The sequence below is a fragment of the Atractosteus spatula genome, chromosome 24 (genome assembly GCF_055471065.1).
Source record: "Atractosteus spatula isolate fAtrSpa1 chromosome 24, fAtrSpa1.hap1, whole genome shotgun sequence".
In the NCBI taxonomy this organism is placed as follows: domain Eukaryota; kingdom Metazoa; phylum Chordata; class Actinopteri; order Semionotiformes; family Lepisosteidae; genus Atractosteus; species Atractosteus spatula.
In genome coordinates this window covers 4,136,251-4,152,024 of record NC_142729.1, presented here as the reverse complement: position 1 = coordinate 4,152,024, position 15,774 = coordinate 4,136,251, and the positions used below count along the sequence as shown (strand labels likewise).

General features: G+C 38.2%; 1 gene segment (V, D, J or C); it reads left to right on the top strand.

The window, feature by feature from the left end:
- Positions 1-15,774, top strand: part of LOC148815791 (Ig kappa chain V-III region MOPC 321-like) — a 136,982-nt gene that overhangs the window by 12,592 nt on the left and 108,616 nt on the right. The window contains 1 exon segment of the V gene segment in view: positions 5,375-5,382. Coding sequence covers positions 5,375-5,382 — 8 coding nt within the window.

Sequence of the window (15,774 nt, the reverse complement as noted above, 5' to 3'; positions counted from 1 at the left end):
TTCATATTCTGTCTCCGTTTTTGTATTTCTGGTGTTTAAATAAAAACTTTTTTAAAAAGCCCACCGTCCTCTATTCCATCCGTGTACTATGGAAGCCTCACTGGCGGAAATGGGATTCCATAAAAATTAGTGTAATTAATTTGATTTTTATCAGGGCACTGTACAAGACAAGTCTTCAGGCCTATAGATCCTATGATCCTGTACGATTCATGAATATAGTGTAACGGAACGGCCGACGTACAGGTTTTACGATCTGGTTGCAGTGTGGTGACGACACTGCCCTCCCCTGCGCATAACAGGGATGCTGGCCGCCGGGGCTAAAGAAAGTGTTCTTTAGCTCAGCTGACAAGACCTGGGTTCGAGCCCATGCAGTGAGGCACGAACTAGGGTGGGATCAGTGAGGGCAGAAGCCCTAGAACCTGAATCCGTTACAATAACAAAAGAACAGACAATGAAATATGGGCTATTTCGAAGTTGCAAATGTGAGATATAAAGTCGCAATTACGAGATATAAAGTCGCAATTCTGAGTTACTAAGTTGGAATTCTGAGATATCATAGTGCGTTTTTTTTTAACTCCCTGGCAGAAACGGGCTTCCATAATAATTTTCTGAGTAAACTGAGAGAAAATATTTCCTTTTTGGTGGTGGTGGGGGGGGGGGCGAGGGTTAGTTCCTACATTTTAACTGCAGTCCAATTCAAATTAGGAAGCCTATGAAGCCTTTGCATTTACCATCCAAAATATAATAATATAATTAATAAGAAATTGTTTTTTTTGGAGCTCTCAGATCTAATTTCCTCACTTGTAATAAAGTATAATAGAATCAGTTGTTCTGATGATTTTAATATTCACTTTGATAATCCATCAGATTATCAGATTACCCCCTTATTACTGGGTTTTTAAATCTCACTGGGTCCTTTAATTATTGCAACATGTTTTGGGTTGATGCATGTGAATGGTGTTACTCTGGACCTGGTTTAATATCTTGGGGCTGCAGCTACACAGTCTGGAATTGAATAATATTAGTATCTCAGACCGTGTTAGTGTATTGTTTAGCATACAGTTCCCCTCTTCAGTAGATAATAAGAGGACTAACTCTTATCAGTCTTGTGTCATTAATGCACACACCACTGGCTAATTCCTGCTGGCTTTTTGCTTTGAAAACGTGTCTTCTGACTGTGTAGAATTAGTTAAGAGCTCTAACAGCTCATGCTTGTTATCTCCGATTAGGTAGCTCTTATTAGAACTTTTAGTAAAAATTACTCTGCTAAAAATGCCCTTGATTATTTATGCTATATGAAAGGGTAATGCAGACAGTGTAAGCAAAAATGGAAGGCCACTAGATTAGCAGTTCACTGCTTAAACTAGAAGAAACTTTTAAAAACCTTGAATGAAGAGGTTAAAACAGCAAGAAGTAAGTAATGTACTGAATTGTTTTCTGCTAATCAACATAATCCTAAATTTCCTTTGGACAATATTACGAGTTTTATAAATTCTACCCCCAGTGTATGTTCTGTTGTCTCTGTGGCTGAATATATCAATTTTTTATCCTTTTTGTTGATCAAATAGTCTCTATGACATTCTAAGTTCAGCACAGCTGTTTCTCATGATGCCGTGCCTGTGCAACCTGTCTCTGTAATTAACTCTTTTGGGGCTGTTTCACACTGTGGCTGTATTGAAATCTCCCACCTTATTTTAAATGCATTATTGTGCAGCTTCTTGAATAATTGAATAATTGAATTGAATAATTATAGACCGATTTTAATACTCACCCAGTGGGCAAAAGACGTATAATATACGTCTATTAAACGCATACCTTAGACGTCTAAATGTGGTCTACAATTCGTCTAGAATGAAATTCTAATATACGTCTAAAGTTATACGTCAATTATACGTCTATGTTTAGACGTTCATTATACATAAATGGTTGGAGTTCTATTATACGGATAAATTTAGAGGACTATTATACATATATGGTTGAAGTTCCGGATAACTTTAGAGGACTATTATACGGATAACTTTAGAGGTCTATTATACGTATATGGTTAGAGGTCTATTATACGGATAACTTTAGACGTCTATTATACGTATATGGTTAGAGGTCTATTATACGGATAACTTTAGAGGTCTATTATACGTATATGGGTAGAGGTCTATTATACATCAAAGATAGGTTTTATAGGTGTAGAAACAAGTAAACCAAGCCAATGATTTGGTTTAGAAATTTATTCTGAAAATATACATTCACACCTGAAAAATTAAATTATACATTGTATGCAATCAATCAACAATCAACATATGGGCAATAATCATAAAAAAACACAACTAGTCTTAAACTTCAACTACAAATTCTGGTAACATCAATATACAGTATAGTAATGACAAACACAAACTAATTACATTAACACACTATCTAACTCAAAACCACATTTTGATTCAAATATAAATTTTAAAATGTACAACTTTATTTATTTATCCAAATTCTTTTCAGTGTCCAGATCTCCTGGCCCCCTGCCTTGCATATGCATTCTTCAAGTAACGCATTGCGTGCTCCTTTATATCTTTTTCTTTCGATGTAGGGTGGGACTTCAGCACCGCAGCTAGGAGAAAATTATATAATATTACTACTCAAATAAATGATGGTTAATATCTTCTTGAGTATAATCTCAAAAATGAACCATTAAGGTTTACTAAGCTCAAAGCGGAAATAAACGGATAAAATGTGGCTTGCATCACAGCAATTGAGCAATAAAGTCTGTCCTAATTAAAGAGTACCCAAAGTTTGAAAGTACAACATAGAATAGGAGTACCTTTAATTACTCTATAAAGATTTGTGTCTCCCAGGCCTCTCTTTTGTTGTTTATCTTTTCGGTTTGTGCCAGCGAAGTTGAATTCTGTCATCAGTTCATTTGTCATAAGTCTGAAAACCAAATTTTCACTGAGTTTAGACATTTTTTCAAGTGAGTTTCCACTCAACATTTATTTACTCAAATATTTAGGATCAAATGTAGTACTGTAATCCTTATATTTTAAAAGACAATTTTGCAGTTTTACACCTTGCACATTCAGTGGTTAACACATAGGTATCTATAAGCTCAATTCTGTGGATATGTTAATTTGATCGAAGTAAAAATGTAATGTAAAAACATTTTAAAAAAATCAATAAGCAATACCTTGACAAGACTGTGAAAACACTCTCTCTGACATTACTGCCGCCTACTCTCTGAAGTTGGTTTATCTGGAAATAATATTATATTAGAAATAATATTAGAAGCTATTTTTACTACTAGATCTTCATTAATCAACTAATCAGACATACCCATTTACACATTCATGGAACAAACACATTTTCACGTATTAACTGCACTTTTTTGCAGTATTATCTCAGTCTAAAAATACAAAGTGACCATTTTTCAAAGTAAAAAAAAATTGTAGTAACTTTTTAGAACATGAAAACACGTTATTTTGCCATTAAAGGATAAGCAAGATTATACATTATAAACTAAAAATATGAACTTATGCCAGAGATGGATCATATTAATCAAATGTAGGCTATAAAATTATGACCCATCTGAAACCTAGAATATTGGTAGTGAATATTTTCTACACCACAGTGAGAATATAATATCATACCACCAGGTTTTGATTGTCCATGCTGTCAAGTGCTTGCTCATATGCACAGAACTCTTCCATTGTGGTCAGCCTCCTGATGTGGAATTGGGAGTCCACCGGTTCCGTGGACCTACCCAAACGCCTCAATTCATCCCTCATCTCTATCAGGAGGCCCAATAACCGCTTCTGAAACTCTGAAATAATTTACATTTTATGTCAGTATTTAAAAGGAATTGGGTTAGGATTTTCTTACACTATTGTCACATTAGCATTACTGTAGTGTTGCTAATGTGCTACATGCAATTTATAATCTTAAAAATAAAAAATTCCCACATCTGTAGTTCATTTTAACTGTACTTACTTCCTTCTGAAAGAGGATATTTCTCTCTCTTCTCTTCTGGTCTGGACATGGTCTTCTGCCTGGGAGACTCTGAAAAGAATTCAGTTATGGAAAACATTTACTTTATCACATAACTTAATATTTCAATTTAGTCATTTAGTTTGTCATAGAACTTCATCTCAATTTCATAGAGTAATTAGATGTAGGCAAAAAATGTAGTAATACCTTCAGGAATGTTGAAGCCAGAACTTGGCACCGTTTTTTTCCTTGGGGAGGTTCTCACCTTTGATGGTTGGGCTTCAATAACATAAAAAATGGTGTTAACTTGTCTTTAAATATGATTGATGATGGTTATCTTCTAAGTACATTAAGAAAACATTTTAACTTTAATTCCAATAACCTACCTTTAAACGTACTTGAACAGCTGAGTGAGCTCTGGGAGACACTCTTCCTAGGAGAGAATCTCAGTTTGGGGGGTGGCACTGGCAGCTTCGGTGGCTTCTTCTTTTCTAAACAGAAAAAATATGGCAGTAAAATATTTCATATCAAATTAAATTATTTAATCAACTTGATCTGTAACTTTTTACAATGAATTTATTTCCTTTATTTTGTGAACTTTGAAGGGAGAGAAACTGACTTACTTGGAGTAGCAGCATCAGAATCAAAGTCTGTAATATAATAGAAAATTATCATATTTCAATATAATACTGAAAATTAGTTTAACATAGAATAAGCTAACCAAAATTTTTAGCAATTTCCATTATCAACAAATCTGATAAGATTTTTAACATTTTCATACAGAACACCTTTCAAAATGACTTATTTTAAAGAGTTGTAAAAAAAATCAATAACAAGGTACAAGCTAAATGAGGCATCAGTTGATATTAAGAACTGTTTAAAAATATAGCTATTGAGATTGAGATTGTTACTTTTACATACCATCAACGTAATCGGAGAACACCCGCTTCTTACTTTTGCGTTTTGGATTGGGTGTCTCATCCTCGTCTTCAGCATCCGTAACAGAGGTGGTTAAATCAAAGTGATCACACTCTGATTTCTTGTCTACAAATAATTATATTTACATTACATATGATCAAATATGAAAAGGGTATTGTTGCACTAATACATGTACATAGACAGTTACTGTAAATATTCAATCAGAATTTATAATAATTAACAGGAATTTGCTCTTATTTTCAAAGAAAGCTATACCTGATGTATGTTTAACTTTAATGAGCTTGAAGGTAACCCAAGTATCTTTATTAGGGTTGGCCTTCTCTTTGTATAGTTTTGTGGCCTGCTTTGGATCATTCGGCCACCACACATACTCTCTTCGGGCATCCACCCAGTTTGAGGGCAAGACTCCCTCAACCTCCCCCTCCTGCTCTATCCAAACTGCACGTGTCCACATCACCTGAAACAGACATACACATTTTAATTTTGAGTCTTAATTCAGATTGTGGTGCTGATTACTAAACTTGTGTTCGCTTATAATGATTATACTCAATAAAAACACATAATTCAATAATAAACATTCTGCTTTATTTATACATTTGTAGTTAGATGGTATTCACTACATGCAATTCCTCACAAACTTTAAAATTTAAACTTCACCATGAGAAAAGAGCAGACTGAAGCATCCTGTGTGAATCAAAGTTGCAACTTCTTCATGGAACAGGATTATGTTCTATGCCATGAAGAAGAGGGAAAAGGACATAACCACCACCATATGGGAGACACACTACTTTTCTGTGCAACTCTTTTACAGAGAGGAATTTCTCCCTTGCATGCACCTCCAGACTATTAACATATACAATATTAAGCAGTTTTGACTCACATGGTTCAGTGAAGAAGTTACAAGTCTGAGTCTGTCGTACAACATCACATAGAAGACTTCTGTCTGCTCTTTTCTCCTTCACAAATGCAAAGTCCTCATTATCCAACAGGAAACAACAGTCTTTTTGTCTTGACGAAATATACATCCGTGAACCAGATGCTTCACAGTTGCTCTGAACTCTTTCCTTCTCCTTCATTCTCTTTACTACTTGAGCTACATGTATAGGGTTATGACTGTTCCGCACTAGTTTCTTCAAGGACTGTAAAAAGTTTTCAAATGGGAATGCAGATACATAATTTAAGGAACAATTAAATTGTACCACATCCTGATGTAGATGTCTCAAACTGTGCACATTATATACAACAAATGTTGGTCCATACAAATGCTGAGCATTGTCAACAAAGGTATCAAGCAGTTTTTGGGCATAGTTGAGATAGGCGTTTCTCTTTCTTTCGTCTGAGTCCAACATAATGGAAAGAGCAACTGTTAACATCAGAAAATGGGTGTATAGTTCCTTTGATACAACATTACGAAGCACAATGGGGCCTGTATACAAAAGGAACTGGCGGAACTCTGTAGCCTTCCATCTGTCAAGCTCTGAGAGGGATCTTGGCTGTCTAGCAAATTCCCCAGGCATCTTTCCGCTAAGAATTTCCAAATTATCAGAAATTTCTTTCCTCTGCCTGACAGACAGTCGACATTTAGGTGGTCCTTGCTTTAAGAAAATAAGAATTCTCTTGCCAACACCAAGACAAGCTAGATGCATGTAGTCAAGGGAGAATTGGCTTATGCACCCAATTCCAGCAGCAGCTAAGGGAGAAAGTCTTTGTTGGTGTTCCTTGTACTCAAAGTTCTTGAATTGTTCATCTGTACGATCATTACATGCCTCATCCCCTGTGAAAACAACTCTTCCCTCCCAGCTCCCTTTAATTTTGCATCTTTCGCAGCCAAAGTACGAATTGTGTCCTTTGCAGCATTTCAGATATGAGCGTGCAGGGGCATCACATATAAAAGCCTTCACAGTAACATTAAATACTCTATCTTCAAAGTGAATGCCATTATTGGTGAGTAACTTTAACTCCTCTAAAAAGTCACTCACATAATCATCAACTGATTCAGGCTTGGACCCTCCACAAAATAATGCTACAATGAAAGGCTGGAATTGGTGAAAAGAGCACAAAATGGGCCAAAATTGCACAGATGTAGATTTGAAGAGAGGAACTCCATCAACATTGATACACAGGTCTACAGAATGCATGCCTTCTTGGAATGTTTTAGAAGAAGATATGTTTTTCAGGATTCCTTTCTTTAATCCAAAGTAAATGTACTGACCACCGCATTTATCACTGATTTGCACTTTATTAGGTGTTTGTAGGAGAGTCCTGAAATCCTTTGGAAGCTTGTGCCCCTGACGTCTTAATATCTCCAATAAATCATTGAAACACTGTCTTTTACAACCATGCTTTGCAGACCAAGCTACAAGTTCGGTAGATATATTTGGCCTTGCTGGGTCAGTCTGTGCCTCATCTACAAGGTCAGTAGATTCAGGACTGGGGTCAGTTGCATCAGATTCATCAGAGTCAGAAATTTCAACCTCATTCAAGATGTCTTCTTCAGAAGTAATAACTTCTTCAGTGTACCCATAGTCATTTGAATCCTGGTGTGTAATGTCATCACTGACACAAGCACCCATATCACCAGACGACTGTTCCACATTCTCGTCCTTGGTGTCATCTATGTGAAAACTGTCATCTTGATCATCACTGCTGGATTCTGCAAGAGCATTTAGCTCTGCACGTCGCTTCCTCCATCGGGATAAATAGTGCTTTGACATAAAGTCTGATTTGGTGTGCCCCCTGCGTGCTGATGTGCACCTACAGATAACTGTAACACATGCAAATAAACAGTAAATAAACAGTGACTGTTGTATGTAAGGTACTATAAGGACGATGTAATATAAAAGGAAATGGTATCAACTTTTCTTAAGAAAATATAAATAGAAATATTGTCATTCAAAGAAATCAACATATAATTACATTTTTTTTCAGGCAGGTGGCAAGACCCCCTCGCGAAACTCCTGTATGCAAAGCTGTGTAAATAAATTACATACAGCACTGTTGCACATTTTAGACTATACCGTACGCTCGGTAATTTCCCGCCATTCCTGTCATCAGTTTTATTTTTGGGATTTTAACAGAGATTTTCTACCGTTTACATTTATATAATCTAATTTGATTAAGAGAACAAAATGACTGCGATAAAAATGTTGTTAACTTTAAAAGGGTGAGTAAGAAAGGTCACACTACGCAGGTATTTCCCGTATATCATTGCCTAGTTAAATTTAGAACAATAACATTATTTCAGAAATCACACAGAAAGGAGTATAACACCGCGATTATTTTTTTCCCATAAAAACATATCGTTATTCCTTAAAGTTGTCTTGCTGAGGCAATTCTAATTTCTAAGAATATCCATATATTTTTAGGAGAATCAGAAAAAATTATCACATACTTTACAAATCCACGGGGTACTATAACATTAAGGGTTGTTTAGCATTGACGTTGTTAATGGTACATGTTACATACTTATTTTCAATGACCTGCTGAACATGTGCTGTTTTTTCTGATTCTCAAATTAGAGAAACGGCAAAACGATTTTGTGTAATCTTCCCCTTCACATTATTTTTATGTGCCATTTTTTGCTTATTAACATACTATTTTAATCAAAATAATATTAAGTAAGATCTGTATGTATTCAGATAGTATTATTATTATTATTATTTATACTTACTCGTCAAAAGAGGATTGCTGAGATATTCGCGGACTTCTTCTACGATTGAAAAACGTGGCCAAAATGGCGACCAACGAATACTAGCAATGCATTGTGGTATATAACCGGAAATTATGCTGGGTTAGATATTTTCTCAACGTATGCGTTTATTAATGTTGTCGATATTATGGTTGAAATTTAACATTGATAATACATCGCGGCTATGTGCCCCCTGCTATGTGCTGATGTGCAATTTTAACGCATACAGTTAGTAAGGATCGGTCACTGTTATTATATACAGTATAATGACATTATGGAAAAGGATTGGGAACAGGCCTGGCGTCACGGGGGGAGGAGTGTCGTCCCTTCAGTTTTGGGCAAAAGGATTTACTTAACTTAACTTGTGCCCTAAAAAAATAGTTGTACTTTGTCAATGGTCAGACAACACTAAATGACACTAACAGTCACTCGGACTGTTTGATGGGCAGGAGGGCTATCCGTCCAGGAACTGCACATATCAGTGTCGTTATTGAGTGTCAACATTACGATCCTGTTTGCTCAGTTGGACCGATTCCTTGCAGTAGTTTATCATTATACTTAAAATCGTTATATAACTAGGACTAGTTATAGCAGTCTGTGCTTTCTGTTGGTTTTACAACATTTTTTTCTTAACGATTCAGAACGTCCATGTAGCTGCAAAAATGAACGCTTATGGTACTTTTCGCTCCAGGCAATACAAACCGTGAGAGTGACGAAAAATGTGAAACTGAACTTCATCGCAAATACCAGATTGCTAGTCGTCTTCTATCATGAAGCACTAACCAATGGCATAGCTGCGAGATTTCATTTGGGTAGCTGCACCGTACAGCTCCGTTTCAACCGAAATATCACCCCCCCTCAGAATTTCAGACGCCCCCCTACAGATTTTTCCCCGGGCACCGCGCACTGATCGGGGGACAGGGTGTCCAGGAAATGGTATCAACTTTTCCCAAGAAAATAAAAATAGAAACTCTATAGGCACTCAAACATTTTACTGTTTTTTTTCAGGCAGGTGGCAAGACCCCCTCCGCAAAGCCCATGTATGCCAAGCTGTGGGCATTGATTCATCGAATATACGTATATATACGTCGCCTCGACGTATAATCAACGTCGAATTGCAACCATAAAATCGACGACATGAATAAACGCATATATAACGTCGAAAACACATCTAACACAGTGCCTGAGGCTTTTTACTGTATGTATCGTGTGTGCCGCAACTAGGAGTATACGGCACTCTGCACAGTGTACGAAGTAAATTATTTTCGCAGTAATCAATTTATTATATTTACTATATTTATGATACACGTGTAAATTAATTACTGCGAAAATAATTTACTTCGTACACTGTGCAGAGTGCCGTATACTCCTAGTTGCGGCACACACGATACATACAGTAAAAAGCCTCAGGCACTGTGTTAGATGTGTTTTCGACGTTATATATGCGTTTATTCATGTCGTCGATTTTATGGTTGCAATTCGACGTTGATTATACGTCGAGGCGACGTATATATATGTATAGCCGTAATTTCGCCGTAAATATACGTATATTCGACGAATCAATGCCCACTGGGCACTTCTATTTCTGATTCTGGAAAGGTGGTGGGTATCAAAATTATGGCTGTGCTACGTTGTAATGGCTTGTTTGAATGCTGTCAGTCTGGTTTTCTGGCCTTTCACAGCACTGAAACAGTCCTGTAAATTTTTGTAAATTTTTACATCATTGTAAATGATCTGTTTATGTTCTGTTAGATCTTAGTACTGCTTTTGACAGTTGATCATGTCATTCTAATTAAGAGACTCGAAGGGTGGGTAGGCATTTATGGTAAAGCTTTGAAATAATTTTAATGTTATTTATCTGAAATGAGGTCCTTACTTTCTGTTGGCAATTGTGTGTTTCCTTATGTTTCCTCTGGGCCACATTATTCTTAAATGTAATATTTCCTTACAGTATTATACTGATGATACTCAGTAATATCTTTCTTTCGATCCGAATGATTTTAGTGGATAGGTGTCACACCCTCTGCAGCCAGAGGGCACTCGTTCTCTGTTCTGTCTCTCATTTCCGGTTATTTGCTGTCTTTCCGGTGTTTCTCTCTCTCTGGGGCTATATATTTCTGGGTCTTTCATTCTGCCGAGGCTCAGCATTGACGTTTGGATGTCCTGAAACCCGCCTAGCACCAGGTCGCCCCATGTCCGCTACCTGAGGGCATAGGTTTCTATACGGCATTCCCTGAACAGCTGAGCCCGGGCTTACCCCCGTCTCGCTGCTATGCATAGGGTCTTTACGCTCTCTTGCCATTCTTTGGTTCGTCCTTTCCGACATCCGTGACAATAAGCAGTCCTACAAAGGTAGATGTCCCAAAATTTTCTCTTACTCAATTACTATAAAACAGAGGTCATGATCAAAGGGCACAAGCACATCTCAGATCAGGTTATGTCCATGCTACATGCTTCTATCTCTTATATTAGGCCAGCTTTGAGGAATCTTGGTGTAATTTTGGATTCCCATCTAAAGTTTAATTCATGTGAAAAAAACACTAGCTCAGATCTGCTACATCAGGGTAAGGAATATTGCTAAAATGAGATCACAACTATCTTTTAAAGACTCTTACTTCAGCAATCAAGTTCTGGGTTGACTCCAAGTTGTGCAAAACACAGCAGCCAGGTTACTGTCAAGGAGTAAAAGGGCATCCCACATCAATCCAGTCCTGGCCTTGCTACACTGGTTATCAGCAAGATTTCACAAGGAATGACAACACCTAAGATGAAAGCGTCATATTTTACATTTTACATTTTTTGGAAGGTTGAGAAAACCATTCCATAAAAGTTTGTGCAGATTTGTTTATATCTGTTTGGTCACTCTCAAATCTTTATCCAAATCCAAATCTTTATCCAAGGTAGAAGATGTATTACAGAAGACCTGTATATCCTAAGTGTGTCATAACTTGAGAAATTGTCTTTTGAAGAAAGACAATAAAATGCATCTGCTGTTTGTTTGCTGTTTCTGTTCTGGATATTTGTTTCTAATGTGTTTAGTGAGTAAGGCATATAAATCTGAAAGTTTAGACAGGATGTCCAAGGGATTCTGTTTAATTCAAGACCCTTACCAGGCCTGTACTGTGTATTCCAGATATTAAAGTATACTGTACATCCATTCCAGGAGGACATTGACCTTGGATTCCATCTGGGGGAGGGGGGTGTATGATACCAGTCCACCAGGGGAGAAGAGGTAAAGACAAAGTGTGACTGTGCTTTCTCTAATGGAGTCTCTGGAGTTGGGAAGAGTCTTCTCTCAAATATCAGGTCAGCTAATCTGGTGTATTCTTTTAAATCTTGTTTAAAAACATTTTATAGACTTGAGCAGCTTAAGTAGGTACTGTAGCTGTGTCAGCAAGTAAAGGTTTATTCCATGCTGACAAAACAGGAAAAGAAACATAACGTTTCAGCTGTGGAGCCTTCTTAGGTTGAGGACCGAAAAAGGCTCCACAGCCGAAACATTGTGTTTCTTTTCTTCTCTTTTCATCATGGAATAAACCTTTACTTGTTCCATTTTAAAAACTTGCTTTTAAAAATAATACATTTTTAATGTTTCATTGAAGTATTTATCTAATAGTTTGTTTTATTTTAAGAGCACCTGGTGTTCTTAATGCTTTAATGTTTTATACTTTAAATTATTTTTTTCTTTTACCCTTTCTTTTTTTGTTGTGTTCTTGTGTAAAACACTTTGTGCTGTAGACCTGGAAAAGTGCTGTATAAATAAAGTTATTGTTATACAGAAGTGAAACAATCATAGGTCTTTATTTCTGCACTTAATTAAAGACACAATGCAGTAGTGCAATAGCTTTGCTGAACCTTTGGCAAGGCTCTTTTTTGTAGTGTGTAACAACCAAGTGGCACAAAAGCAAAGGTCTGTAGCCACTTCCTCAGTTTATCTTATTTGATATATGTCTTCATCCTGCGGCTAGAGTAAGTCTAAACAAATATGCTGGTCATTAAGCAATTGGTAACAGTCAGCAGTTTACACATCTTATTTTGTCAAAGTTTAACAAAAACTTGTTTATCACAAACATTTTTTTTTCGTAGGCCAACATAATTGAGTATATAAAAATGATTGCAATCCTTCAGAGGTTAAAAAAAAAACAGCCTGTAACTGCACTTCTTTAGAAACTGTTGGGCTTTGTAAACTGGCATTTACCATTCTACTGACATAGTAGTATAACAAAGAGGTCCTTCCTAAACTAAAAAGTTTTTATAGCCAGCAGCTATATCACCATGAAACTCAGAACTGGAAACCCACTAAAGCTAAGCAGGTGTGAACCTGGTCAGTACCTGCATAAGGGTGCTGCTGCAAGTGGTGCCAGTAGGGGGTGGTAGTGCTCAACCTGCGGTCTGTGTGGGTCCTAATGCCCCAGTATAGCAATGGGGACATTGTACTGTAAAATAAAGGTGCCATCCTTTGGATATCTTTAGAAATGTCAGGATGATTCTCAAAAAGAGTAGGGATGTTACCTGGGTGTCATGGCCAAATTTCTCCCTGGCTTTTACCACTCTTGGACTCTTAATTCCCATCTGTGAATTGGCTTCATTACTCTGCTCTCCTCCCCACTGATAGCTGATGTGTGACTGTATTGGTGCACTCTGACTACCGTGGCATCATCCAAGTGACGATGATTTTTGAACTGTGAGCCAATTCATCTGGAAAATGTCAAAGAAGCTGGAAACTCCAGCACATCTGAGATGCCCTCACCTGGGCTGAGGAATGAAACATGCCCAAAATGACTGCAAACTTGAACCAGGAGAAAGCCTTCAACAGATTAAACTACATCTACATGTTCAGATCGTGGAACGCTTCAGATTTGGAGAAAGTGTCAGCTGCTAATAATTGCTTACACTTATATAGCGATTTTCTGGGCACTCCACTCAAAGCGTTTTACAGGTAATGGGGACTCTCTTCCACCACCACCAATGTAAACCCCACCTTGATGATGTGATGGCAGCCATAGTGCGCCAGAACGCTCACCGCACATCAGCTCTCAGTGGGGAGGAGAACAGAATGATGAAGCCAGTTCATAGATGGTGATTATTAGGAGGCCATGATTGATAAGGGCCAATGGGAAATTTGGCCAGGACACCGGGGTTTTATGTCTCATCTGAAGGACGACACCTTTTTACAGTATAGTGTCCATGTCACTATACTGGGGCATTAGGAACCACACAGATCACAGGGTGAGTGCCCCCTACTGGCCCCAATGTAGTGGGCAGCACGGTCAATGGGCTAAAAGTTAAATGATTGAAAAAACAAGGTCCCTGGAGGGACAGGAACACAGTCCTGGAAAGTCTCAAGCTCTGCATGGAGCCCAATGAGATACCAGGGTTTTCCTTTCAGAGTCAGAACAATTGGCCAAAAACTGGGCAGAGAGGATCAGCAAGGTGAACGCGAAGCCATAAACTGCGTCTGTTGAAAATGCCATCAACGACCCTCAAAGGGAAAGCAAAGATATTGAAAGCATACCTCCTGCTGTCATTAGCTTACCTGACTGTGGTGTACCTGTTGCTGGCCAGACTCAGATGAGTGCTGCAAGGAATGGTCTTCAAGTTCATCTGTATGAGAACGTCACAAGAAACTGGATCTTCTTCTGCAAACTCTGTCAGGCACTGCAGAACCTGATAGTACTTTTTTACATTGTGGCTCTTCCTTCCCGATGAGGTATCTGATTCAGTGATCAAACATTGGACCGAAGCGGGAAAACCAATCAGGAACCTACACTCATGCTGTCAAGGAGCTGAGTGTACAGCTGGTTGCTGGAGAGAGGCTGACAACACTAAAGGAGACCTCTGAGAGGACTCAATCCAAGAACTAGACAACGGGCTGAAGAACCTCAACTGAAAGGCCATGCACCAGAGATTGGCGACCAGAGAGGTCCTATAGAGGTTTCCCCTCACTTTCCTCGGATGCATGTTTCATTGAGGAGACGCAGGACATTGTGTTGTGGATGTTCCCCTTCACCAAGGTAGTGTGGTACAGAATAGACGATACCGTGCAAATCCTGGGAACAGGAATGATGATACGGTACAAGTCATCCTGCTGGGGCTGGCACTGGCTGGATTGGACAGAGGCACACAATACCTGCCGGGCTGCATGTGTCCTTCACAAACAAGGACTGTGGAATGTGAGGAACAATCTCATCCTGAGTGGAGGGTGAGGGAGCTGGGGGAGAGGATCTTTGTGAACCTCAGAGGAAGAATAAACCATGACATAGCTAGGTACAGCTTCTCCTTGGCAAAGGAGCACTGGAAAAAATGTGGGCCTTGCTTAAGAGGAAGCAGTAAAACCTGTCCCTTTGTGCTCCTGCAGAAAACTGGACTATTGCTGCTTCAAAGCCGGGTGGATGCTGCACATTAGTGGTAGGCTCTCATTTATTATGTGGCATCCCTGTTTGCAGAGAGAGATTTAAATGTAGGTTGTATATTGCATTTATTAAGAAGGCAGTTTATCTCTTATGAGGCCTCTGTGGGCATAATTCAAGAGGTCAATACTTAGAAGGTAATTAGGATGTTATGCCTCTGAAACACCTTGTCTGTAAATACTGGAAACATAGAGTGACTTTTGTGTTTGTTTTGTTGTCTGTACCGTAGTGTTTGTCTTGTCATTATTAATGAACATTTGTTTAACCAAGTGTGCCTAGATTATTACTGTTTTCACCAAAGCTGTGTCAGAGAATAAAGAATTCACGTGCCTTTAATCATATCTTCTGCTCGTATATATATAAATGAATATTTATTTTACTTAATGACTAAACCACTTGGTCAATTCCTGATCTTCACCATTTGCGTAACCCCCCATTTGTAAGAACATGCTGAATTCTCTGGGAAAGTACAGATGCAGCCATTCAAAGTGCGCGTTACAGACACGTACCGGAGGTAATTGGCTACGACGTTGCGCATTGTGACGCAAGATGACGCGCGGTACCGCGGTACGTGATTGGTTGACCGACAGGGGCACTCGTGGTCCGTTGGTCTGTCGTAGAAAGACTTACAGTAAACGTCTTTGCTGTGCCCGTTGTAGATATTGAATTTTACCACTGAAGGGAAATCTTAGTAGCTGAACATAAAAAGAATAGGAGCATACTGTAACACGTGTGAAGGCCATAAACGATATTAATTTTGGAACATAA